The sequence below is a fragment of the Terrapene carolina genome, unplaced genomic scaffold (assembly GCF_002925995.2).
Source record: "Terrapene carolina triunguis isolate 2854851 unplaced genomic scaffold, T_m_triunguis-2.0 Scaffold558, whole genome shotgun sequence".
Classification (NCBI taxonomy): Eukaryota; Metazoa; Chordata; order Testudines; family Emydidae; genus Terrapene; species Terrapene triunguis.
This window is the reverse complement of record NW_020664909.1, coordinates 6,694,018-6,720,640: the sequence shown is the minus strand read 5'-3', so window position 1 is coordinate 6,720,640 and position 26,623 is coordinate 6,694,018. Positions and strand designations below refer to the sequence as shown.

At 38.7% G+C, this 26,623-nt stretch overlaps 1 protein-coding gene across 1 annotated transcript in view; it reads left to right on the top strand.

Moving 5' to 3' along the window:
• HJURP (Holliday junction recognition protein) overlaps positions 1–26,623 on the top strand; it is a 48,863-nt gene that overhangs the window by 15,845 nt on the left and 6,395 nt on the right. The window contains exons 5-11 of the mRNA XM_026659031.2: positions 1,278–1,333; positions 7,113–7,170; positions 11,866–11,927; positions 15,683–15,793; positions 17,036–17,117; positions 21,890–23,385; positions 23,918–23,981. Of these exons, the coding sequence (XP_026514816.1) occupies positions 1,278–1,333; positions 7,113–7,170; positions 11,866–11,927; positions 15,683–15,793; positions 17,036–17,117; positions 21,890–23,385; positions 23,918–23,981 (1,929 nt within the window). The remainder of the gene's footprint in view (positions 1–1,277; positions 1,334–7,112; positions 7,171–11,865; positions 11,928–15,682; positions 15,794–17,035; positions 17,118–21,889; positions 23,386–23,917; positions 23,982–26,623) is intronic.

The window sequence follows — 26,623 nt, the reverse complement described above, 5'->3', positions numbered from 1 at the left end:
CATTTGACAGTTGCAACATGGTACTGGTGAAGCAGTCCAGGAAGGGTCAGATCTGGGAACACCAGCAGAGCTAATTTGTGTAAATAGTGTTCATTTAATGCAGTGCTGTGTTTGAGGCAGGTATCTGGAGCAGGCAAAAGGCAAAATAAAAGTTACTTGAAACTAGACAAATGTATATTTATGATTCTCTATTTTTCCTTATATATTACTAAAAAATGTAGCTCTAGTCTAAATCAACTCCTTCCTTGCTTCCTAGCACATTTTTGGGCACTGTGTAAATAATCCACACAAAGAACAGAGAAGAAGGCATGCTGCATCTCATTAGAACATTATAAATGGTTCTAACAGTATTTGCAACTCGTAATCAGTAATTACTAGTTGTAAGTAGTATAAATATTTATCTACATAAAAGAGCAAATTAATGACTCTAGTGTAAGCCTTGTAAATCTTTTTGTTTAAAAGAGAAATTCTTATGCTTTGAATGTAATTTCCAGTATCTACGGCATGCATTTTTTTGATGTATACAACTTTAAAAAAATTGAGTAAAAATGTTCAGGAACCAATGCTTATGGGAAAGCTTCATAGCTAGAAGGGATTATGCAAAAGTCCAGAACTATTGGATGACTTCTAGAGGTATAAAGGGCAGTTTAGCATCCAACTATACTTGTTCCCCTGAAAATCTCTCCCCCTAACATTTAAGAATGTTAATAATTCGTTTTGGGCAACTTCTGTATTTTAAAGGCAAATATTACTTGTACTGTATAGAAATAGGCTCTGATCCTGCAAACACTTAAGTGTGTGTTTGTATAACTTGATTTGTGTGTAGTCCCAATGAGGTTAATAGAACTACCCACATAAATAAAGTTAAGACAGTTGCTTACGTATTGTAAGATTGGGTCCCTAGAGATTAGCAGTGTTTTACAAATAGTTTGCAGTTGTCTATTAGAGAGGTTTTTGAGTATCTGTCTAAAAGCATCGGGTGAGATCTACAGCTGATCTAATGAACATAGCTTCATTGACTTCAGTTATACTATGCCAATTTATATTGGGTGAAAATCTGACGTGGTGTGTCATACTTCCTTTCTTTCATTCCTTTGTATGTGTGCTGAATTTGTTAAACCTTTCCGGAGTTTACTTATTTAGAAAATACTTTAATTATAAATATTTACATCTAAATGAGGAATTAGTTAAATAAGTTTTTGGATGCAAATCTAACACTCATTTGCAATATGTCACATTCTAAAAGAGATGTCTTTTTTTCATACCTTCTAATTAAGAAACACGAAAGCAATGGATCTCTGATTTTGAAGATGAAGATTTAAAAGTACCTCAGGTATGGACACCATAAAGTTTTCTGGTAAATGTGAATGTGTTAGACATTAATGTATGACTATGTAAATATAATTACTATGTTTTTCTTCCTGCAGGATTCTGTATGATTTTTATAAAGAGCCTAACTTAAAATAAAAATGTGAATTACTGAATTAAATTACCATGCTGTTTAATACAGATCCTCGTTTTTTCAAAAAGGTTGTATGTTTTCTTCCTTGTCTACTACGGTATTCCACTTTGGTTCAGACATTGTATATTTGAATTTTTGCAAAGTGTTTGCAACAGTGCATCTCCTTCAAGAATTGTCCATATAGTTCCTCAGCTGTTGAATGCACATGCCTCCTTTGTGGCCAGTTGCATCCTTTTAGAAGAGCTCTTACTGTTGTATGTGCATGTTCCTTCATGGGTTGAAACAGAATTTATTCTCATAGTTACTGTGATCATCTAATTTACTTTTCCTATCTTTAAAGCAATGGAGCAACTCACTGTGATCTGCAGTTGTTATGGGTTTTGTGCCTTACCATACCCTTATCAGCTGTATCCCCCATCTGCCATCAAGATGAGTTTGAGGCTTCATTTTATCTGTGCTGAGGCACAATGGTTTCTAATTGCATTACTTGGTGCAATGGAGTCCAGATTATGTAAAACTCTGATCTAATGTGCCCTTGCATTTGGTGCACCCCACGTCATACAGAAGTTCAACTAAACTGTACTACTTAGGTGTCTAGCCCTGATGTAACTGGGCCTCAAGTTTTTTAGTAAATGTTCACAGTTTAACAGAAGGGCTGCAGGGGCTCCCTGTGCAGCTGCAGGGCCAATGACATTGCAGGCACAAGTTGCAGGGAAGTCTGCGGTCTTGATGGGGAATGAGCAGAGACCCCCCAAGACCACGGGAAGGAGAGCAAGCCCCTGACTGCAAGGAGGCCACCCTGCTGCTGAACAGCTCCTCCTCACGGATGGCCCCCACACTCCCAGCTGGTGAATGAGTGAGTGGGACTGTAACAGCAGGGCTGCAGAGAGCTTCCTGTGGGGCTGGGATACTGGACCCTATGGGCATAAGGTGTGGGGGAGACTTCATTTGCTAACTGCAATGGATGGATATGTTTTTCAGCCATTTCTGTGTGTCAGGTGACATCAGTGTTTACTGACGACTGAATCCTGCTAAGCTTAAGTCATCTGGCAGGCTGAGGCTTTTATGGGTAGGATGAAGCAGGAAAGCCAGTGAGCAGTATGGTCCTTAGAGCAGTTATCATCTTTTTCTCTGGTTATAGCTCTCAACAATATTGGGAAATTATATTTGGACCTTGGTATTGGTCACCATTGTTCTAAAATGGGGTGGGAGTTTTTTAAGCCTGTTCCCACTGTTTTTAAAAGTGTACTATAATCTTCTTTCCTCTTATACTGCACATATTGACAGTTGTATTTTTATTTCACTTTTTATAGAGAAATGCATGTTGTTTATATGAAAGGCTGTATAGAAATAGTCTTTTGTATTATGTCTTCTATAACTATCTTTGTCCATCATGTGATTATCTCCTCCCTACTGTGCTGTGGATCTATGAACATCTGCTGAATCCCAGCCTCTGTTTTAAATTAATCTAAAATGAAAGAGCTATTTCTTGTGGGCTTTGAAACCTACAGATGGGGTGGTTGTTGTTTTTTCCAATTGAAGACAGGTTTTTTTTTTAACCTTACTTATGTTTAAGGTGTTTTCAGTTGTAAACTCTACGGGCTTTTTAAGGGTTAGTTGCTTTGGGGACTTGCTCCTTCTCAGGATCAAATGTGAAACAGTACCTGAAATTCAGTGTGGCAGGCTTCATGGGTTTGTTGCACCCTTTAAGTAATGACGTTGTTTTTCTAGTTATTTGTCTCAAGTTCCTGAAAGTTTTTTGTCTATCTGCATTTTGCTGTTGTCTTCAGTCCAAAGTGCATTTTTGAATTAGGTAGAAAAATAGTATTTAGATTTGTTTTACCAGAGTTCTTTAAGAACCTCGTTGCAAGATGTCAATTGAAAACATGTAGAAAAAGCTATTTGTCTGTATCCGTACCTTTTGCATTGAATTGTAAAAAGTTACTAAAAAATTGACTCTGAAATTTTCTCTACTGAAACCTTTTTCGTAAACCGTTAAGAGCCTCATCTGCATACATTGTGATTTATTGCCGTTGACTCCAATTATTTCATTGGGTGCAGGATCAAACCCCTACATTCTGGGGAATATTAATAGAGTGTTAAGAAAACCAGTTGCAGATAACACTGGTCTACAATTTTTGAGAAGTCATCTGCTTCAGAGATAAAATGTGCTATTTATTATGTATTTTGATGTGCTGAATTCAAATATGACAATTAAAACAACTGGCTACTGTTTCTAAGATATTTAAGTTTTTACATTTTATGTCTATGTATACTGTGTAGATAGTAGAGTTTTAATCATAAATTGTAAACCTAGGTCTTTTCATGTGTTTATGGTTGCTTTACATGAGAATATTTCACCTGTCCTGTTTATGTAACACTTTAAAAATCAGCAAAAGGGTTATATAAATAAAATTTATTATGAAACAAAAGGCAAAAAACTATTATGTACATAGTTTAGTCCTATTCAGTGTCTACTCGGCGCTTCTTGGCTTGTCTCTTGTATTCATTAAATGGAGCATATCTTGTCACTGTCCAGCAATAGTCTGCAAGCATTGATGGGCTCCATTTGCCCTGATAGCGTTTCTCCATTGTTGCAATGTCCTGGTGAAATCGCTCGCCGTGCTCGTCGCTCACTGCTCCGCAGTTCGGTGGAAAAAAATCTAGACGAGAGTGCAAAAAAATGTATCTTTAGTGACATGTTGCAACCAAGGCTTTTGTATGCCTTGAGGAGGTTTTCCACCAACAACCTATAGTTGTCTGCCTTGTTGTTTCCGAGAAAATTTATTGCCACTATCTGGAACGCTTTCCAGGCCGTCTTTTCCTTGCCACGCAGTGCATGGTCAAATGCATCATCTCGAAGAAGTTCACGAATCTGAGGACCAACAAAGACACCTTCCTTTATCTTAGCTTCACTTAACCTTGGAAATTTTCCACGGAGGTACTTGAAAGCTGCTTGTGTTTTGTCAATGGCCTTGACAAAGTTCTTCATCAGACCCAGCTTGATGTGTAAGGGTGGTAACAAAATCTTCCTTGATTCAACAAGTGGTGGATGCTGAACACTTTTCCTCCCAGGCTCCAATGACTGTCGGAGTGGCCAATCTTTCTTGATGTAGTGGGAATCTCTTGCACGACTATCCCATTCGCAGAGAAAACAGCAGTACTTTGTGTATCCAGTCTGCAGACCAAGCAAGAGAGCAACAGCCTTCAAATCGCCACAAAGCTGTCACTGATGTTGGTCATAGTTTATGCACCTCAAAAGTTGTTTCATGTTGTCATAGGTTTCCTTCATATGGACTGCATGACCAACTGGAATTGATGGCAAAACATTGCCATTATGCAGTAAAACAGCTTTAAGACTCGTCTTCGATGAATCAATGAACAGTCTCCACTCATCTGGATCGTGAACGATGTTGAGGGCTGCCATCACACCATCGATGTTGTTGCAGGCTACAGGATCACCTTCCATGAAGAAGAATGGGACAAGATCCTTTTGACGGTCACGGAACATGGAAACCCTAACATCACCTGCCAGGAGATTCCACTGCTGTAGTCTGGAGCCCAACAGCTCTGCCTTACTCTCTTGGGTAGTTCCAAATCCCTGACAAGGTCATTCAGTTCACCTTGTGTTATGAGGTGTGGTTCAGAGGAGGAGGATGGGAGAAAATGTGGGTCCTGTGACATTGATGGTTCAGGACCAGAAGTTTCATCCTCTTCCTCTTCCTCTTCCTCGTCTGACTCAAGTGAGAATGATTCTGGTGCATCAGGAACCGGCAGTGCTTCTCCGTGGCGTACTGGGCGTATAGCTGATGGAATGTTTGGATAATGCACAGTCCACTTTGTCTTCTTTGACACACCTTTCCCCACTGGAGGCACCATGCAGAAGTAACAATTGCTGGTATGATCTGTTGGCTCTCTCCAAATCATTGGCACTGCAAAAGGCATAGATTTCCTTTTCCTGTTCAACCACTGGCGAAGATTTGTTGCACAAGTGTTGCAGCATATGTGTGGGGCCCACCTCTTGTCCTGATCTCCAATTTTGCAGCCAAAATAAAGGTGATAGGCTTTCTTAACCATAGTGGTTATACTGCGCTTTTGGGATGCAAAAGTCACTTCACCACAAACATAGCAGAAGTTATCTGCAGTGTTCACACAAGTACGAGGCATCTCTGCTCACTTTGGCTAAACAGAAATGTGTCCCTTTGCAAAATCAAACACTGACAAATAAGAGAGCACGACACTGTATGATTTCTAGAGCTGATATAGGGCAATTTGTTCAGCAGAGTGATGTAAGCTTCGTTATGATTGCATCATCCATGACTTCTAGAAATAACATGATGCAATTCATATCATGTATGACGCAATACCAGCTTCAGATTGCATCATTCATTGTTTTGCCTAAAAAGCAAGTACTGTCCAAACCCAGTCATAGATTTATTCATAGATCCAGTCAAAGATGTATTTTAGTCATTTCTGGTTTAAATTGAGATCCCTTCCCTTTATAACTCACTTATCCTCCGCCATTCCCAAGTCAAGGGTCGTATATACTGACCCAATAGCATATCTTGAAAACTAGAGCCAATCAACAATTTTAAGCATCATTTTCGTTCTCAGTGACCCAGAATTAGTAAAGGTTGACTACATTTATTTCAGAAGCATTTTGGCTGTAGAGCAGTGTAACCAGTCCCTTTCTTTGTGTAAGTAGAAAACTTCATTTGACTCTCTCTATAATGTAATAGTATCTGCAGTAAAGTAAGTTAATCAGTCTTGCAAATTTCTGTTTTCCTGTGGCACGCAACTGTAATTGACAGGAAAATATGATCTCTGTTCTTTTCATTATCCTTTTCATAATAGAGGATGAGGGAATAAACTTTTTTTCTCAGCTGGTAAACTTCCATGACCATTTTGCAAGGCAGCCTTCATATAAACACTTTAAAAAACCTTTGTAGTTAAGTAACTTCAAGTGTGGTACTACTTTGAAACTAGGTGGCTCTGCTCTTGATTCTACTCCAAGAATAACATTGTGATGTTGAAGATTTGTTGTCTCTGCATGACACCAGATGAAATGTACTCAGTTTATAAGTATGTTTGTTTCCCCTAATTGCCAGGTCTACAAACTCAACATGGAATTTGATGCTCAAACTGGATTTTTTTTTTTGGCTCATAGATTACCTACAGTAAAGATACAGCAATCAAAATTCTTTTAGCTATTCTATTAAACTAATCTATCTGATCCCCATCACTATATCATTGTTGTGCTGTTAGATTGTTCCCTTGAAAATCTCTCCCCCTAACATTTAAGAATGTTAATCATTCATTTTGGGCAACTTGTATATTTTATTGTATATTTTAAAGGCAAATAAAAAAACCGAGTACACACTAGCTTCCTTTCACTGTTATGTTGGCTCTCCGTGAATAAAAGGAGTAAAAAGTAGTAAAAAACTGAGTATTCAGCTGAGAGTCAAGAATAGGCTTTAGGAGCAGTTTTGTTGATTAAGATGCCATTTTGACATAGTCATTTTCACAAGAGAATTGGGCTTTCCAGCAGTAACAGTGGAACTAATGGCAAAGGGAATTTGAGTAGTCCAGATTATTAGAGCTAAACTGCTGCTAGTTCTTGTGACTTTGTTCATGGTGTTTTTATTTTCAGGAACTTGCTAGAAAATCCTTTATAGACTCCTATGAAGAGATTCAAGTTGCTGACACAGGTAAGATTTCAATAAAGTTATTATACTTGCCATTAGTATTTATTAATTTAAAATGCATGGAAGTCCTGCTAGTTGCCATTTTTCCAAAATAATTAAAATGGTGGTTTTAATCTGGGTCTGCTTTTTACACTCTTATTATGTTGTAGCTGAAGTATTGACTAGGGACCATATGAGACATTGCTAATGCTGACCAGTGCAATATTCGTGTTCTTGATTAGACTCCAGCACAGAAGTGACTGGTATGGCAAGCAAGAAGAGCTCTATGTAAGCTCGAAAGCTTGTGTCTCTCTCACCAACAGAAGTTATAATAAAAGATATTACCTTACCCACATTGTCTCTCTACGTCTGAAATAGGTTCATTTGCATCCTTTTGCCATTTCTATAAATCAAAAGGGGGAGAAAGAATGAAGACTTGTACTGCAAAGTAGAGATGAGTGGTTTATTATTATTTTTTTGTTTGGTTTGTGTGTATCACCATAGTGCCTAAGAGGTTTGTACCAGAAAGGCACGGGGAGTAATTTTAATGGACATGCAAGTGAAGTCATTGAACTGAGCCATCATGATGATGTGTCTGCAAGAGAGACCAGGACTCCTGCAACTGTTGTCAGTCTCCATTTCAAACTTTTGAAAATGTTTTGTATTCCTGACTGACTTATTAATTGATCATGACACTTTTATTAATACTGTTGTCTTCAAATAGCTGTGTTCTGAATGGCATTACACAACTTGTATACTTCAGAGGAGATTTTTTTCTATCTGTAAGAGTAAGATTTGTGCCTTTGAGTAAGGTAATGGTTGGTAATGTTCTACTTATAACTCATATCCCAGTGCAGCAGTCTGATTAGTTGGTACATAATCTCTTTGGTATAATTATTGAAAATGAAACTTCTCCATAAGTAGGGTCCTATCAAATTCATGGTCCATTTTGGTCAATTTCACGGTCATAGGTTTTTAAAAATCATACATTTCATGGTTTCAGCTATTCAAATCTGAAATTTCACAGTGTTGTAATTGTAGGGTCCTGACCCAAAAAGTAGTTGTGTGTGGTGAGGGAGTCGCGAGGTTATTGTAGGGAGGGTTGTGGTACTGCTACCCTTACTTCTGTACTGCTGCTGGTGGCAGTGCTGCCTTCAGAGCTGGGCAGCTGGAGAGTGGCAGTTGCTGGCCAGGAGCCCAGCTCTGAAGGCAGAGCTGCCACCTACAGAGCTGGGCCCTCAGTCAGCAGCCACGACTCTCTGGCCGCCCAGCTCTGAAGGCAGCAGCGCAGAAGTAAAGGTGGCATGGTATGGTATTACCATCCTTACTTCTGTGCTGCTGCTGCTGGTGGGGCACTGCCTTCAGAACTGGGCGCCTGGTCACCAGCTGCTGCTCTCCTGCCACCCAGCTCTGACGGGAGCGCAGAAGTAAGGGTGGCAAAATCGTGCGCCCTCACCCCTAAAATAATCTTGTGATCCCTCTGCACAACCTTTTGGGTCAGGACCCCCAATTTGAGAAACACTGGTCTCCCCTGTGAAATCTGTATAGTATAGGGTAAAATCACACAAAAGACCAGAATTCATGGGAGGAGACCAGATTTCACAGTCCATGAAGCATTTTTCATGTCCGTGAATTTGGTAGGGCTCTATCCATAAGCATGTCATAGCATATCTCTTAAAATGCCCCTCTGCATTTATCTATCAATGGAAAACAACTATTTCAAGATGAGACATTTCTGACAATTAAACAGACAGTCACATTAGTTTTTTTAAATGTCCTTATCTGTCTCTCCTCAGCATATTTGTACTCATGGGATCTTATGGCTACTGTAGCTCAGATGGTGGAAACTTCTTATAGCAAGGCCTGTTAAAGCATTCATGCCGCCTCCTACTCATCTGCGTTCTCTCATGTGTTCTGAGAGCAAGGCTTTAAAAGGGGGCATGGCACCCTCTGCAGACGCAGTTCTTTCCAACTGCAGCATCAGATGGATGTAAACCTTCATTAATCTAGATCCTTCACTTAGATGATTATAGTGCTTTAGCTTTGGGTAGTTTACTGCTTTATAGTTGGTGTTAGTCTTGGCTTAAGTTTATGATTTAAGGAAAGTTTTGTTCTTAGTGAACTTTATAGAGACTTTGGTTCTGACTACTGGTTCCATGGTGTATCCAAAGGCAAAGATACTTGGCTTTAAAGTGTCTAGCAGTCTTCCTGGCATCGGATGTCCATACTAAATGATTGGTATGTCGTGGAGAGAGTCATTCTTCTTCAGAATACTTTGTCTGCAGTACACTTACCCTGAGAGCATGCAAGGAGTGCAACAGCAGACTAAGACCTATTGCTTCAAAAAGCTTTAATAGCTAAGCTTCTCAGATCCGACACCACAAAGGGATCTGATGATAATGCAAAAAGACCAGTATTGATGCTGGAAAGTTTTGGCTCTCAGAAGACCACAATGCAAAAAACACTGGGTTCAGCCCTGGGATCCAGTGACAAAACTGCTTTGCAGTTGGCTCCTAAATCACCGGATTCAACTTTGAAGCTCTTACTTCACAGCCCTGTGTGAGAGAGGCAGACAGGGAAACTGTCTGTCTTGGTTCCAAAGAAGGTAGTATGGGACAAAAAGACTTCTGTTACCAGGACTAACTGAGGGAGAGAGAGACCCACACTCCTCAGATCCATTTGAGCAGGATCATAGAATAATGGATTCCAAATCAAAAGCTAGGTTTTCAAATGGGCAGGGTGGATTTGATTTAAATCAAATTGATTTAAATAATTTAAATCGCTAGTCAGGAAGACTCAATTTAATCATGGTTTTCTACATAAAAGTGCATTCTTGTTGGTTGTTATAACCTTAATACATATTCTTCGCAACTCAGAGATAGATGTAGGTTTCATTTTTAGAAGGTACACAATATACATTTTTAAACCGTGATTTATTTTGAAACCTTTTCAGATTAGTTTTACAGCTATATCAGAAAATGAATGATTGTTTGGTTATTTCATTTACCAAAGTTAATTGAAGCAGATATTTATGAAGTCATTGGGTGGTGAACTAGCTCCAATTCAACAGGTTAATCATTAATATTTGGAGGATTTTCTTGCCATGCTGTATTAGGAGGAGAACATCACCAGACAGACCTTAACATTGTTTTAGTTAACTAAAACAATGTTATGTATGTATAATATTTTAACAAAACAAGTATATGTCCCTCGCTTCGTACATTTATCTCCAGACTTCTTTTCCTTGTCCAGACCTATTCCACCCCCACCAATCTTTCTATTCATTGAACTTTTTGAAACTTTTCACTTTTAGAGAGAGTAAGCGATTGACTCTGTGTACACAAATTTGCAGAGGGACAATAGAGTTGAGGTCTGTTATTTCTCACCTCTACATATTTATTTATTTAAAAACATTTTTGCTGTTAACAAGCATGTTACCTCTGGAGACACTAATCCACGGTTTGAGAACTGTAAAACTAAGCATCTCTGATGGTATCTTCTAGACTGAGCACTGAGTCCCATTGGGTAGATAGAAGGATTAACCTAAATAATCTCCACAGACGCCTGTCAAACCCCATAAGATTGGGTCCCTAATCCATAAATTATTGGAACTCATTTACAAAACTTTTCTTAACATTACATGAATATATTGTCTCATACTATAGAATTAGAATTTATAATCTCTATTCCATGATGAGATATCTTAGAGCTATTATGTATCTTAATTAAAACTATCTTTAGATAGGTTTTCTCCTCAAAAAGCATTTTATAAAAAAAAATCTGATTTAAAAAACAAAAAAAAAATCATTGATTTTTTTATCCACCCTGCAAATCGGTATATCTAAGGATCCCCCAGCTCAGAGGATTGCATTGGATCTAAAGAAAGTTCCGGAAGTGGTGATAGCCTCATCACCAGTACTCTCAGCTTCTTCTGTCATGGTTTTAGATCAAGTGCATCACATAGGTTCACAGTCAGATCATTTCCCGGATCTGCAAGTTACATTGCCTAGAAGGGAAGTGGGGGGGAAAAAGTTCTTGCACGTCTCACAACTCTCCACCTGAGAAAGCAAGGTTAGAGACTTGTTTGATGTTCCCTGAACAGGGTATTGAGTGCCCTTGAGTGGGAATATGCAGAGGACATTTGAAGGAAGAAAAACAGAGTTTACTTACCTCTAACCGGAGTTGTTTGAGATGGACTCTGCATATTCACGCTCCTTGCCAACCTTCCTGTCCTCTTCAGAGTCCTAATGAAATATTGACTGAGGAAACCATGGAAGGAATTAAGGCTGCAGAGGTCACCATGCCCCCTTTAATAGTCTTGCCCTTGGAACATTTGGGAATAAACAGTGGGGTGGAGGGGCATGTGAGCTCTCTAACAGTCACTCCTGTGAGAAAGTTCCACCATTTGAGTTACATTGTCCAGCACATCCCATGAGTCTGGATATACATAGTCCATCTCAAAGAGCTCTGGTTACGCCATTTTTCAAAAGTGACTTACGTGCTTCGGAGCCCGCTGACTTTCAATGAGATTTAAATTAAAAATATAACACAGGAACATATTTCTTCAGGATTTTGTAAAAATGTATTTTTTTCAAGATGTAATTTTTTGGGCAGTTTGGTCTTCACAGTGTCAGTTTAAAATAATTCACAGAAATACAAATTTATTACATTGGTTTTGGATGAATTGGGATTTACTTAGTGTTTAACTTCAAATTGTAGATACAGAAAGCGAAGCTGATTTGGTTTCGATTAGAAGAAAATTTGAAAATGTTAACCTCAAGGTAAAAACAATTCTGCTTTATACCTTTTGCATTCACTTTAAGAGGCTGGATTTTTTAATTTAAAATATTTTCATGTGGATTTTGTGTAGGTGACAAGTTCTGGACTGACAGAAAGCCACAAACTCTTAATTCCTGTTCATCCACAGGTCAATTACAGCACAGCCAACAGCAAGCACTGTACTAATACAACTTTCTCCTATTGTTCTCCACTGTGTTGCCTATACACCTCTTTGGTGCTAGTGACCAACTGTAGATGTGGGAGGGAGATTCATTTTCCATCCTTGTTCAGACCTGAGACTGCTTACAAGGGTATTGATTAATATTACAGCTCTGTCGCATCTTACGCGCATTTAACATGCGTGATTTCAACTTTACGCAGTCGGCAAAAACAAAACAAAAAAAAGAGAAAAATAACAATTTTAATACTATACCTGTAGTGCAGGCGATTTTGCCCGCCATTGAACTCAATGGAATTTTGGCTTTACGCGCTAACCGCGGAACAGAACCCCTGCGTAAGATGAGACAGACCTGTATTAAACACTTTCAGTGCATTTGTGATCTGGACTGATGCAAACGAAGCCATTTCATATAAGCTGTTGTTTAGGGTTTCTAGTCCCAGAGAAGACTGCAAAGAATTTCAGAGAGACCTAAACAAGCAATATGATGGCAAATTAAGTTCAGTGTTGATAAATGTAAAGTAATATACCTTGGATGGGGCAGGGGGAATTGAACTATTCAGAACATTTTACAGGTTTCTGAAGTTATTGTTGACTCAGGAAAGGGACAGGAGTGTCAGACAACTCAGTGAAGACTTCAGGTCAATGCACAGCAGCAGTCAAAACAGCAAGTGATGTTAAGATACATAAGGAGTGAGATGGAGAATATAAATAAATGGTGTGGCCTCATCTGAAATATTGTATGCAGTACTGGTCACTAGTATCTCTAAAAGGATATTGCAGAATTAGTGAGTTCAGAGATTGGCAATGAAAGGATGTTGCAGAATTAGTGGGTTCAGATCAAGGGCATGAAAAACTCATCTGACAAGATTAAACAGATGGGGATTGTTCACATTAGAAAGGAGTTGAGTAAGGGGGTGGGTGTGATAAAAGTATATAAAATAATGAATTGTAAAGAAGCAATAGATCAGGAATTAGTTTTCCTTGTCTCTTAACACAAGAACAAAGGGCCATTTGATGGTCACAGGGCTGAGGCCAAGAATTTAGCAAAATCAAAAAGAGAGAGTTTTGCTATCCATATACAATCTGGAGTTGTTTTAAAAATCAAAAAGTTTGAAGGCATGTTAAATCATATGCCTCAATGCATAAGCCAGTCTTTAACTGTTAGAGACCAGGATAAGACATTCCAGACGGGAGACAGTCCAGAAGATTGGAAAAGGTCAAATATGGTGCCCATCTATAAAAAGGGAAATAAGGACAACCCGGGGAATTACAGACTAGTCAGCTTAACTTCTGTACCTGGAAAGATAATGGAGCAAATAATTAAGCAATCAGTTTGCAAACACCTAGAAGATAAATAACAGTCAGCATGGATTTGTCAAGAACAAATGTTGTCAAACCAACCTGATAGCTTACTTTGACAGGGTAACAAGCCTTGTGGATAGGGGAGAAGTGGTAGATGTGGTATATCTTGACTTTAGTAAGGCTTTTGATACTCTCTCGCAAGACCTTCTCATTAACAAACTAGGGAAATACAACCCAGGTGGAGGTGGGTGCATAACTGGTTGGAAAATCATTCCCATAGAGTAATCCTCAATGGTTCACAGTCATGCTGGAAGGGCATAACGAGTGGGGTCCTGCAGGGGTCGGTTCTGGGTCTGGCTCTGTTCAATATCTTCATCAATGATTTAGATAATGGCATAGAGAGTACACCTATAAAATTTGCGGACGATACCAAGCAGGGCGGGGTTGCAAGTGCTTTGGAGGATAATATTAAAATTCCAAATGATCTGGACAAACTGGAGAAATGGTCTGAAGTAAATAGGATGAAATTCAAGAAGGACAAATGCAAAGTACTCCACTTAGGAAGGAACAATCAGTTGCACCCATACAAAATGGGAAATGAGTGCCTAGGAAGGAGGGATCTGGGGGTCATAGTGGATCACAAGCTAAATATGAGTCAACAGTGTAATGTTGTTGCAGAAAAAGCAAACATCATTCTGGGATGTATTAGCAGGAATATTGTAAGCAAGACATGAGAAGTAATTCTTCCTCTCTACTCCGTGCTGATAGGCCTCAACGGGAGTATTGTGTCCAGTTCTGGGTGCCACATTTCAGGAAAGATGTGGACAAATCGGAGAAAGTCCAGAGAAGAGCAACAAAAATGATTAAAGGTCTAGAAAACATGACCTATGAGGGAAGATTGAAAAAAATTGGGTTTGTTTAATCTGGAGAAGAGAAGACTGAGAAGGGAACATAACAGTTTTCAAGTACATAAAAGGTTGTTACAAGGAGGGGGGAGAAAAATTGTTGTTCTTAACCTCTGAGGATAGGACAAGAAGCAATGGGCTTAAATTGCAGCAAGGGCAGTTTAGGTTGAACATTAGGAAAACTTCCTAACTCTCAGAGTGGTTAAGCACTGGAATAAATTGCCTAGGGAGGTTGTGGAATCTCTGTCATTGGAGATTTTTAAGAGCAGGTTGGACAAACACCTGTCAGGGATGGTCTAGATAATACTTAGTCCTGCCTTGAGTGCAGGGGACTGGACTAGATGACCTCTCGAGGTCCTTCCAGTTCTATGATTCTAAGATCTAATGCAGGGGTGCAGATGGCTCTACATGCCAACTATGGGGTTCTGACACTTTTCTGTGATGCATCTACTGTTGGCCACTGTCAAAGATAGGAAAGTGGACTAGGTGGATCTCATGTCTGATCCAGGATGGCAATTCCTATGTTTTTGGTAAAGGCACATATTAACACTGAGAAGGCCAGAGAATCTAGAGTTAAGTAGAGTTAAGAGTGGAGACAAATCTCCCTTTTATGTAGGAGTATGGATTATTATTTGCATCTCATTTATTATTATACAATAGTTAGCATTTTTGTTATTTGCATCCAAGGATCTCAGTACTTTACAAAATTTTGTCTCAGAATATTTTGAAGTATTATTAACCTTTTTTACAGATGGGACTCTGAGGCACAGAGGTTGACTTGCCTAGGATCACCCAACTAGTCAGTGATGTATAGCTATGAGAAGACAGTATCTTTCCATAAATTATTATGAGACTTCTATTTAAAAATAAATTAAAGGTGAAGAAGGTCTGCTGGAATACTTCAGCTGGAAAGTAGTGGAAGTGTATTGGCTTCTAGTTAGGCTATTCCTCTGTTTGGAGCCATGTGTACTTGTGAGGTCTTAGGAAGTGACTGTGAATTTCTTGTTTCCTATAGCTATTTATACATGCATCTAATGTGAACACAGTTTCATATTTTTCCTTAAAACAGAGAATATATATAATTGAAAAGTTAGATTATAGTTACTGAGCATTTTATACTGCTCTCTGTCTGGCTTCCAGTATAAACATCATTTACTTGAAATGCAATGACCTGATTGGGCATGTCTTTATTGGTTAGTATTTATAGTGTTCTGTTTTAACCAATCTTTTACTTGTTTTTCTTCAAGTTTGAAATACCTATGATTTGAATATGTATTGTGTGAAGTTTTCTATTACTAACTTGTTACTGTGTAAACATTTTTTGTTGTGGATGTTGCATTTGACATGTTTTTGTTTCTGTGAATAAAAGGAGGACATTCTACTTGTAAACCCTTCTGAGCTGGAAATGAGAGAGAAAGTTAGAGTTCGTGTGGATGTGATAGTACAAGATGATGAAAGAAACATCCCTAAATGGATTATGGTAATGCATCTGCTTGGGTTTGTTAGAATTAATTCACTACTTAAAACTGGTATCTTTAAACTACTAGCCAAACCGTTGCTTGGTGTGCCTTGGCTGGGGCAATCCAAATCTGTGAGAACTTCTTAGTGAAAAATAGGGTGAGTTTCTTGAAGATGGAACATCTTATTCACTTATAAAAATTTGAATTGTTCGTCAGTTTAAAGCAAACTTGTGAGTCCGTATACCAGTAAGGGTCATATTCAAATTTGTTTTCTTCCTATTGGGTTGGAGACCAGTGGTATGTCCCTAGAATTAGCTATCTTGGTTTATTAAGCCCTATTTTTGGCTGCTGAACAAAGACAGTCTCAGTATATGTCAGGTACGTTCATCACTGAACTAGCTCCTTTGTGTAACATTCCTTCAAACTCTCAAATATTGTCTTCAGTATCCCTGATTTTTTTTCTTTCAGCATAGGATACAGTGACCAATATGCAATAGTAGTGGACTTTTTATTAGAATTGCATCACAAAGACCACCAAAATACTTTTCTTTGCTGCTTGTCACTTGAATTTTTATTGCCTTTTCTGGTGGAGTAGGAAGCGCTGGCTTTTGCCCATTGTGGAAAGCATTGCCCTGTTAGCTTTGAAACATTGTGAGATGAATCAAAGAAACTGAACAAACATCATTTAACTATTCTTTCCCATTATACGTTATTTGCCTGCCGTGCTAAAGGCTAACTTATGCATCTTAATTGACTTTCTCAAGAAGCAAATATTTTTAGGCTTGATGTTCATGGAAAATAAGAAATTGGAGGAAGTGGGGAGCTGTCTGGTTATGTAGTAGTGTTTTACATTATGGGGCTGCAGGGTTTTTTTAAATTTATTGTATTTGTCAGATGTGCCTAGAGTGTTCAGGTATGTGTTTTATAAATGGAAGTAAATTTAAATATTTAGGAAAGAAATGCAAACTTTATGCTTAATTTAGAAATTATAAATGTCATGTAAGTTTTTGAATATTTTGCCAAATATCCTTTTTCTCAAGTTTTTATCTGTTGCTTTGTCTAATAAAACATACTGCAACTATAATTGAAGCAAAAGCAAATCTTAAATAGAACTTTTTCCTCCCTGTTTTACTGAGCTCTTCAGGGTATGGTTTATGTCTTTTGTGCAGTGCCTAGCACAATGGGACCACAATCCTGAATGGGGCCTGAGTGCTACTGTAATATAAACATAAATTACTAAATAAGTTCTGTGGGTTTTTCAGGTTGCACCTGGAGAAAAATCAAAGCGTCTTCACATAACATCTCCATGGCAAGACTTGATGGGTATGACTAAATCTCCAGTTGGTGAGTATGACACTGAACTGTAGTTATTTAACAAATGATAGAGAATTATAGAGAATCTCCAGGTTATAGTCAGGAGCAGAGGATGGAAGAGGATAATGTAAGGGCCAGATCAGATGATAAACATTCACATAAAAAAGAATCTGACAAATCAGAAAAGGGCAGACAAATAAACAGTGACAAGTTTTTAAAGTGCTTGTACACAAATGCTAGAAGTCTAAATAATAAGATGGGTGAACTAGAGTGCCTTGTGATAATGGAGGATATCGATATAATAGGCATCACAGAAACCTGGTGGATTGAGAGCAATCAATGGGACACAATCATTCCGGGGTACAAAATATATCGGAAGGACAGAACAGGTCGTGCTGGGGTGGGGGGGGAGTGGCACTATATGTGAAAGAAAACGTAGAATCAAATGAAGTAAAAATCTTAAGTGAATCCACATGTTCCATGGAATCTCTATGGATAGAAATTTCATGCTCTAATAAGAATATAACATTAGGGATCTATTATCGACCACCTGACCAGGACAGTGATAGTGATGATGAAATGCTAAGGGAAATTAGAGAGGCTATCAAAATTAAGAACTTAATAATAGTGGGGGATTTCAATTATCCCCATATTGACTGGGAACATTTCACTTCAGGACGAAATGCAGAGATAAGATTTCTCGATACTTTAAATGACTGCTTCATGGAGCAGCTGGTACGGGAACCCACAAGGGGAGAGCCAACTCTAGATTTAGTCCTGAGTGGAGCGCAGGAGCTGGTCCAAGAGGTAACTATAACAGGACCGCTTGGAAATAGTGACCATAATACAATAGCATTCAACATCCCTGTGGTGAGAAGAACATCTCAACAGCCCAACACTGTGGCATTTAATTTCAAAAGGGGGAACTATGCAAAAATGAGGGGGTTAGTTAAACAGAAGTTAAAAGGTACAGTGACTAAAGTGAAATCCCTGCAAGCTGTATGGGCGCTTTTTAAAGACCCCATAATAGAGGCCCAACTTCAATGTATACCCCAAATTAAGAAACACAGTAAAAGAACTAAAAAAGAGCCACCGTGGCTTAACAATCATGTAAAAGAAACAGTGAGAGATAAAAAGACTTCCTTTAAAAAGTGGAAGCCAAATCCTAGTGAGGCAAACAGAAAGGAGCATAAACACTGCCAAATTAAGTGCAAGAATGTAATAACAAAAGCCAAAGAGGAGTTTGAAGAACGGCTAACCAAAAACTCCAAAGGTAATAACAAAATGTTTTTTAAGTACATCAGAAGCAGGAAGCCTGCTAAACAACCAGTGGGGACCCTTGATGATCGAGATACAAAAGGAGCGCTTAAAGACGATAAAGTCATTGCGGAGAAACTAAATAGATTCTTTGCTTCAGTCTTCACGGCTGAGGATGTTAGGGAGATTCCCAAACCTGAGCCGGCTTTTGTAGGTGACAAATCTGAGGAACTGTCATAGATTAAAGTGTCACTAGAGGAGGTTTTGGAATTAATTGATAAACTTAACATTAACAAGTCACCGGGACCAGATGGCATTCACCCAAGAGTTCTGAAAGAACTCAAATGTGAAGTTGCGGAACTATTAACTAAGGTTTGTAACCTGTCCTTTAAATCGGCTTCTGTACCCAATGACTGGAAGTTAGCTAATGTAACGCCAATATTTAAAAAGGGCTCTAGAGGTGATCCCGGCAATTACGGACCGGTAAGTCTAACGTCGGTACCGGGCAAATTAGTCGAAACAATAGTTAAGAATAAAATTGTCAGACACATAGAAAAACATAAACTGTTGAGCAATAGTCAATATGCTTTCTGTAAAGGGAAATCATGTCTTACTAATCTATTAGAGTTCTTTGAAGGGGTCAACAAACATGTGGACAAGGGGGAATCCAGTAGACATAGTGTACTTAGATTTCCAGAAAGCTTTTGACAAGGTCCCTCACCAAAGGCTCTTATGTAAATTAAGCTGTCATGGGATAAAAGGGAAGGTCCTTTCATGGATTGAGAACTGGTTAAAAGACAGGGAACAAAGGGTAGGAATAAATGGTAAATTCTCAGAATGGAGAGGGGTAACTAGTGGTGTTCCCCAAGGGTCAGTCCTCGACCAATCCTATTCAACTTATTCATAAATGATCTGGGGAAAAGGGTAAACAGTGAGGTGGCAAAGTTTGCAGATGATACTAAACTGCTCAAGATAGTTAAGACCAAAGCAGACTGTGAAGAAGTTCAAAAAGATCTCACAAAACTAAGTGATTGGGCAACAAAATGGCAAATGAAATTTAATGTGGATAAATGTAAAGTAATGCACTTTGGAAAAAATAACCCCAACTATACATACAATATGATGGGGGCTAATTTAGCTACAAGAAGTCAGGAAAGAGATCTTGGAGTCATCGTGGATAGTTCTCTGAAGATGTCCACACAGTGTGCAGAGGCGGTCAAAAAAGCAAACAGGATGTTAGGAATCATTAAAAAGGAGATAGAGAATAAGACGGAGAATATATTATTGCCCTTATATAAATTGATGGTGCGCCCACATCTCGAATACTGCGTACAGATGTGGTCTCCTCATCTCAAAAAAGATATATTGGCACTAGAAAAGCTTCAGAAAAGGGCAACTAAAATGATTAGGGGTTTGGAACGCGTCCCATATGAGGAGAGATTAAAGAGGCTAGGACTCTTCAGCTTGGAAAAGAGGAGACTAAGGGGGGATATGATAGAGGTATATAAAATCATGAGTGATGTGGAGAAAGTGGATAAGGAAAAGTTATTTACTTATTCCCATAATACAAGAACTAGGGGTCACCAAATGAAATTAATAGGCAGCAGGTTTAAAACAAATACAAGTTCTTCTTCACGCAGCGCACAGTCAACTTGTGGAACTCCTTACCTGAGGAGGTTGTGAAGGCTAGGACTATAACGGCGTTTAAAAGAGAACTGGATAAATTCATGGTGGTTAAGTCCATTAACGGCTATTAGCCACAATGGGTAAGGAATGGTGTCCCTAGCCTCTGTTTGTCAGAGGGTGGAGATGGATGGCAGGAGAGAGATCACTTGATCATTGCCTGTTAGGTTCACTCCCTCTGGGGCACCTGGCATTGGCCACTGTCGGTAGACAGGATATTGGGTTAGATGGACCTTTGGTCTGACCCGGTACGGCCGTTCTTATGTTCTTATGTAACATATTTATTGAAAATGCAAAAAGTGGGTTAACCTGAACATAAAGATACAACAGTTTGAATTCTTGAGGCGTTATATAGGCCCATTGTTAATGTTTTGCCATAGGCGTATTTTAAACATTTTTTAAAAAGGAATTATCTCTTATAAATGAACTCAGCTATTCTAAAATAGTCAGAGAAAAAGATACATTTAAAAACCCACCGTAATAAAGAATTTAAACATGGTCAAGTTATTCTATATTTTTGTGCTTACTTTGGTTTAGCTGGTAGCACAACACAGTCTCATGGGTGTCTTGTATTTGGCAGTAACTGCTTGTGCAGGAGCAGCATGAAGATAATGGGCCTGATTTTTGCAGCCTTTAGGTAGGGAAAAACTTGCATTGAAGTCTGGTGCTCTTTTGCAGAAGGGTTTACTTCTTCCATGGTATTTTCACATCCTAACATTTGCTATCACATATCAAGCATTCTGCTTCCTAGCATTTTAGACATATCGGTTAGTGGGCTCCTAATTGCCGTTTGTGCCTTTTGAAAACATTTCCTTTCGGTACACAGTGCCCTGGGATTATAGAAAGTCCTCTTGATCCTTCCACACTTTTGGACTTAATGGGCTTCAATTACTAAAGGTGGGACAATAAAAGTCTTGGGTAAAAACTTGGCTTTTAAGGAGAATCATTGTACTTCTTTGAGGGAATAAAATAACCAAAAACTCTACATAAGGCTATGCCCTAGGCTTCATTAGTCAATTGAACCTTGTTAATTTACACATTTGCTCATATGCAGATTGTAATTGACCCCAAAATCAGTAGTCTCCCCCTGTGTCACAAAGACTTAGTAGTGGCATGCTGCCATTTATGAATCTGTTACTTTTACAGTAAATACTTCAGAGCACTTAGTAAGTTACTCATTATAACTTTAAAACAACATTACAATTGTCAAATGAACATAGTAAATTTTATGACACTTTTGTCTTTGCTTGCTAAGAAATTCACATTCGCTTCCCAGTCATTATTGCAGATTTGATAAGAGGAGAGGCTCTATTTGTCTTGGCAGTGAAAATATTTTGCACTAACATGCATTCACCACTGAGTGTTGTACATATTCTTGTTGCAAGAAGTCTTTTTTGGACAACTCCCACTTACGCCCCAGAAGAACTTTAAAATAGTTTGTACTCCAAGACACTTGGTATCCATTTTCTGCAGTCTGTTAATATAGCCTTGTACAAACGTTGATGAAAATTTACTAAAAAGTATTTGTCCAGCAACAATCCTGTAACCTGATGGGAATCGTGATGAAAAACACTAGAAATTTTACTCATGAAAAAGAAAACAAACTAGAATTTTACAAGGCTTTATTAACAGCACATGAAGATCAACATTGCAAGAATATTTGTACACCTTCTAATATTTAAAATTAGATTTATGCTATGTAATTAATAGATTATTTGAAAGGCTCTAAGCACTGTTGTATATAACTTTATTTGGCCTAATACATAACCAAGCTAATGGTTTCAGAAGGAAAGCAGAATCTAGAAATGCACCTCCTGCATCCAGGTCTCTCATACTATGTGTTTCTGCTTTTCTTATTTCAGCAGATAAGATAACTCTACCCAGACATATACCTTTTCTGGAAAAAAATGAAACGGGCTATGATAGCTTCATGGAAGAGTACCAGTCTGCAAATGAAGAATGTTCCTGGAACAATGTCACACTTGCAGATTTGTATCCAGGAATGGTGGAGACACTTAGCAAGTTGATGAACAAACACTCTCAGAAAAAAGCAGCTGATTCCATAATCAGACACTACAAACACAGAGGATGGCCTCCTAGAAAATCAAAGCTTAATGTCACCATAGAAAGAATAAGAAGGTTCAGGACATCTAAACTGAAGCCTGTGCTGCCTAATACAAATAGTAATGATCATAAATTGCCTGTTGGAAATAATTTAAATGAGAGTAACCAACTTCTTCATGATGGCAAATGTCAGACACGGTGTGTGACTAATGGTGAATCTGGTATGGTATCTTACCCACATGTTAATACAAGTGAAATGGAAATAGATTGGCCTGGAAATTTAGAAGATAATTCATACATTCAAAGAATAGACCAAAACATCTCAGAGTCTGTTTTTCCAAATGTTACTGCTAGAACAGAAGAAACATTTCTAACTGAGGATCCACCTCAGACCACCGTGTCACTACATGACTCAAAAGGCAGCCCAAATGGGAAGCTGCCTGAAGTACTTTCTCTGGGATGCTTTTCTGTAACTTGCACAACATCTCCTTGTCTAGTGAAAGAGAGCAAGAACGGCAAAACTGACAATACAGCTTTCGATGGTACATCAGGGTTCCATTTGTCCACTTGCAACTTGAATGGTGATGCTAATACCTTTCCACCACTTAACAACTATTCTCTAGTAAGAACATCAAATGCATTAATCAGAAATCCTGAAATAAAAACTTTCAGGGGAGGTTTTTCACTGCAGCGCAGTCATTCTTTTTCCTCACTTCCTGTGAATCAAAGTCCAGTCAAGACTCACCAGAAATGTGAAGATGAATTTGAAAAACTTTACCAGAAGCTGTGCCCCAAAGAACTTCAGAAACCTCTTAAGATTAGAAAGCCTCTTTCAAACACTAAAGAAAAAGGACTAATCAAGTCCTACTTCTGTAATTCTGTAAAGTCTCATAAAAAATATGATAGTGCATTTGATGAGGTTTATCAGAGATTGTGTTCTGAAGGGTTTCCAAAACTGCCCACATTTCTGAGAGCTTCGAACTTAAGGAAATATGAAGGCATACAGATGTCAGAAACTGTAAATGCTTTAATTAACTCACCCATACGAACTTTACCTGCAGTTACCAGAATTAAAAGAGTAGCAGATTTCCACAATGAAGATCTTTTGTCTTCACCTGTAAAGAGACTGAAAAATATACCTGAAGATATTTTTCCTAGAGCAAGTAATCAGTCTCCTCATAGAAAAAATATTAATCCTCAGACAACTGGCCTGGATTTCTCAAGTGTGATGGATGGGATTGTTCCTGGCATATTTGATAGCCCTAATTGTCAAAGTCAGGCATCTGAAAACTTTGTAAGGACACTTTTACTATACTATTTTTGGTTGATAATGTGCAGAAGGGTAAAAAATTATAGCTTGTACTACAGTCATTTTGAAAAAGATTGATTTAGTCCAAGAGAAGCTTTAAGTCAATCTAAAATTTCTGCTTCCGTTTTTTGACCAGTATGGTTGAAATGCTTGAAGTGTTATTAAGATCATGGGCCCCCTAATCCCATTTCCCCATTTTAGGGAATATGGCCCCTACAAATATTCAACAAAAGTATTAGTTTAATCTTAGTTCATTGCAATTGAGTTTAAACGGAATAAAATCTCAAACTATGAGCATTGTTAAATCCTCTTCACAGCCCTGTGTGAGAGAGGCAGGCAGAGAAACTGAGCCGGACAAGATAATGGCCTGGAATCATTAGACTCCTATTAACTTCAGTGGGTTTTAAATCAGGCCCTTAGTGCAGGATTCCCATTTCCTTGTTCTGACCCAGGCTGTTAACTGTAACACACTTGTAAGTGTCTACTTTGATTTAATTTCTCAGTGCTTCATTTTCAGGATTCTGGGTTTCATACGTCTTCAAATCACACTTATCCAGTTAGTCCAAGTACTTTTGTGCAAGGTAAGTTTCAAAAGGCATTATGAATTACGTTATCAATTAGGAGGGCTTTTCTTAAGGGGAAGCCAGTAGATCTCCAACTCATTCATTCTGCAGACCTCTTCCTAAGGGACACCCATTCTTCTCCCAACAATCCTTGGATATGTCTCAAAATGTTCCTTTCTGGAGATCCCCAAGAAGGGCACCCTGGACCACAGCTTGAGAGTTGTTGGGGTGTTTTACTTTTTTTCTTTGGATAAGATCAGAATTTTCTTCTTAAGGCTTCATTTAATAAATACTGGTTTTCCTGTTCCCCTTCTCTGCTGTATTGCTAATATCATACATAGATAATATCCGTTAATGTGTAGTAGGGAAGTCGCTGATTAGTTAATCATGTTTTCAAGAACTAAGTTTTTTATTACCACTCTTGCGGAGTTCCTGTTCCAGCTCTACAGAACTGGTGGTTACACAGTAACAAGATTACAAATATGTCCTAGGTCAGGTCTACACTGCAGACTTAAATCCATATAACTGTCTCTCAGGTGTGTGAAAATCAAGGCTCCTGGACGACATAGTTATACCAACCTAACCTTCAGCGTAGACAGGGCTATGTCAGCAGAGAGCCTCCCCCATTGACATGACGCTGTCTCTTGCGGAGGTGGATTAATTACGGCGATGGGAGAAGCTCTCCCAACAGCATAGGAGCGTCTTTGCTTAAGTGGTGCAGCTGCACTGTTGCAGCATTGTAAGTGTAGATCTGCCTTAGGAGGACTTGTTAAACTAAATTAAAGTGCTGCCACCGAGTCAGCAAGAAGATTTGCTCAAGTTCTGAATTTGAAAAATTAAACTGGTATGAGATTAGATAAGCACAAACTCCTGGGGCCTATAAAATTCCTAATCTTTATATTTACCATTAAAAAGACTTGCTGAGAATTGTAAATCTGAAGCTTGAGATTTAAAATAAGCTACTTCAGATACAACAGCACCTGCTTCAATAGTTCTCATAGTTAAAGTTGTCAATATTTCCAATGTAATACATTATTTTCAGGTCCATCTAAATTGGCCATAAAATCTCCAGGCTGAAACTTATGGGGACACTGTCAACTTGAAAAATCTCATTACTCTTTGGAGGTGTTATACATCCTCTTGTTGCAAGAAGTACATAAGATAACCTGAAAGTGATTCAAGATTTTTTTTCTGTTTTCTCGGCTTTTTTTACTTTGTGCATTTTGACAGCACTGTGTTTGTTCACTTTCATGATTCTGTTAATGGTGAGTTGTCATTAGCATGTCATCACTTTTGCATTGCTCTTGTGGGGAGCAGGTATGCCTCTCCTTAGTGCCTGTAAGGGGGCATTTACTTTTTACCAGAAACACAAGAGAAGAGCTTTTGCTGTTTCTAAGTTTGGTGCCAGGAGAGTGTACCCTTTTCCTGGGAGCCCTGTGTAGGCAAGAGGCAAAAAGGGACAGCCAGGGGGACCCCCTTCTTCCCTTCACAGACCATTTTGTATGTGGCTGGGGGTGGGGACAGGAAGGTTGTTCTTCCTTCTCCAAACTATAGTGTAGACGAGGGAGTAGTGGGAGCCAGGAGAGGGATTTTTCACTCTTTGGGACTCCTCTAGAGTTCAGAGGTTGGGAGGTTTTCCTTCAGTGCTGCTGCTGCTGAAGCTGGCCTGCAGTCAGTAGTGTAAACAGAAGCAGGAGACAAATGGGAAATGGGCAGACCTAAACACATTTAATGGGGGTGCTGGCCTTTTCCCTTGATGAAAAGACCCTTCTAAACATCAGCAGGGGTGGAGGAAAGCCCTTAAGATTTTTAAAGAAGTCATGTAAGGGGAAAGAATTTTCTGGTCAGAGTCTGTCTTGCTCTCTTACAACAGCATTTAGTCAAGCAAAATTTTTCAGGTTATCCATAATGTATTAGCTATATTGGCAAAAGCTCAGTTTTGCCAGTATAAACTGAATCTGCACTAAGCGTGCATTGCTACTGTGGTACACTTATACCAGCAAAGCTCTCCTAGTTGTAGATCTGGGCTAAATCTGTACAACAGCTAACCTAGATTGGTATCATCAACATAATTAGAGTAATAAAATTTCACACTTTGGGGACCACATCTTTTTCCAGAGGTTACCCTTTGGCAGAATAGCTTGATGGAGATCCAGCTTCTGGTCTCAAAGGAGGTGTCATTTACCTCTGATATCTTTTGTCATCCTTGCCTTACATCCCTGGAATCTCCTAGTGATAACTTTTTGGTTACTCTGATCTACCTTCTGTGATCTCTGAACTAGTTGTTTACATAAATATCCCTCTCCAAGGAGGATATGATATTCTCTCATGAAATGTCCATTCTGGGGTTCCCAAAGAAGGACACTTGATATATAGGGATGAATAATTTCAATCATGTCAGAGGAAAAGTGGAAAATAGTATGTAAACAAACTTGACTTTCTTTTCTTTAAAGTTGTCGCCCTGATCTGCTTGTTAAAAGTGACAGTATCGGATACATTTACAGAAAGTAGACATGAAACGTTCCTGTGAGGTTATCTAGCCCATCTCCATTTCACGTCAGAGTTTTATTTCCTGTTATGCACTTCTGTTGTTTAGCACAGTTAGTCCTTGCATGTCCCAGGTGATGGAGCTTCTACCACCTCTATTGGGTCAGGATTCT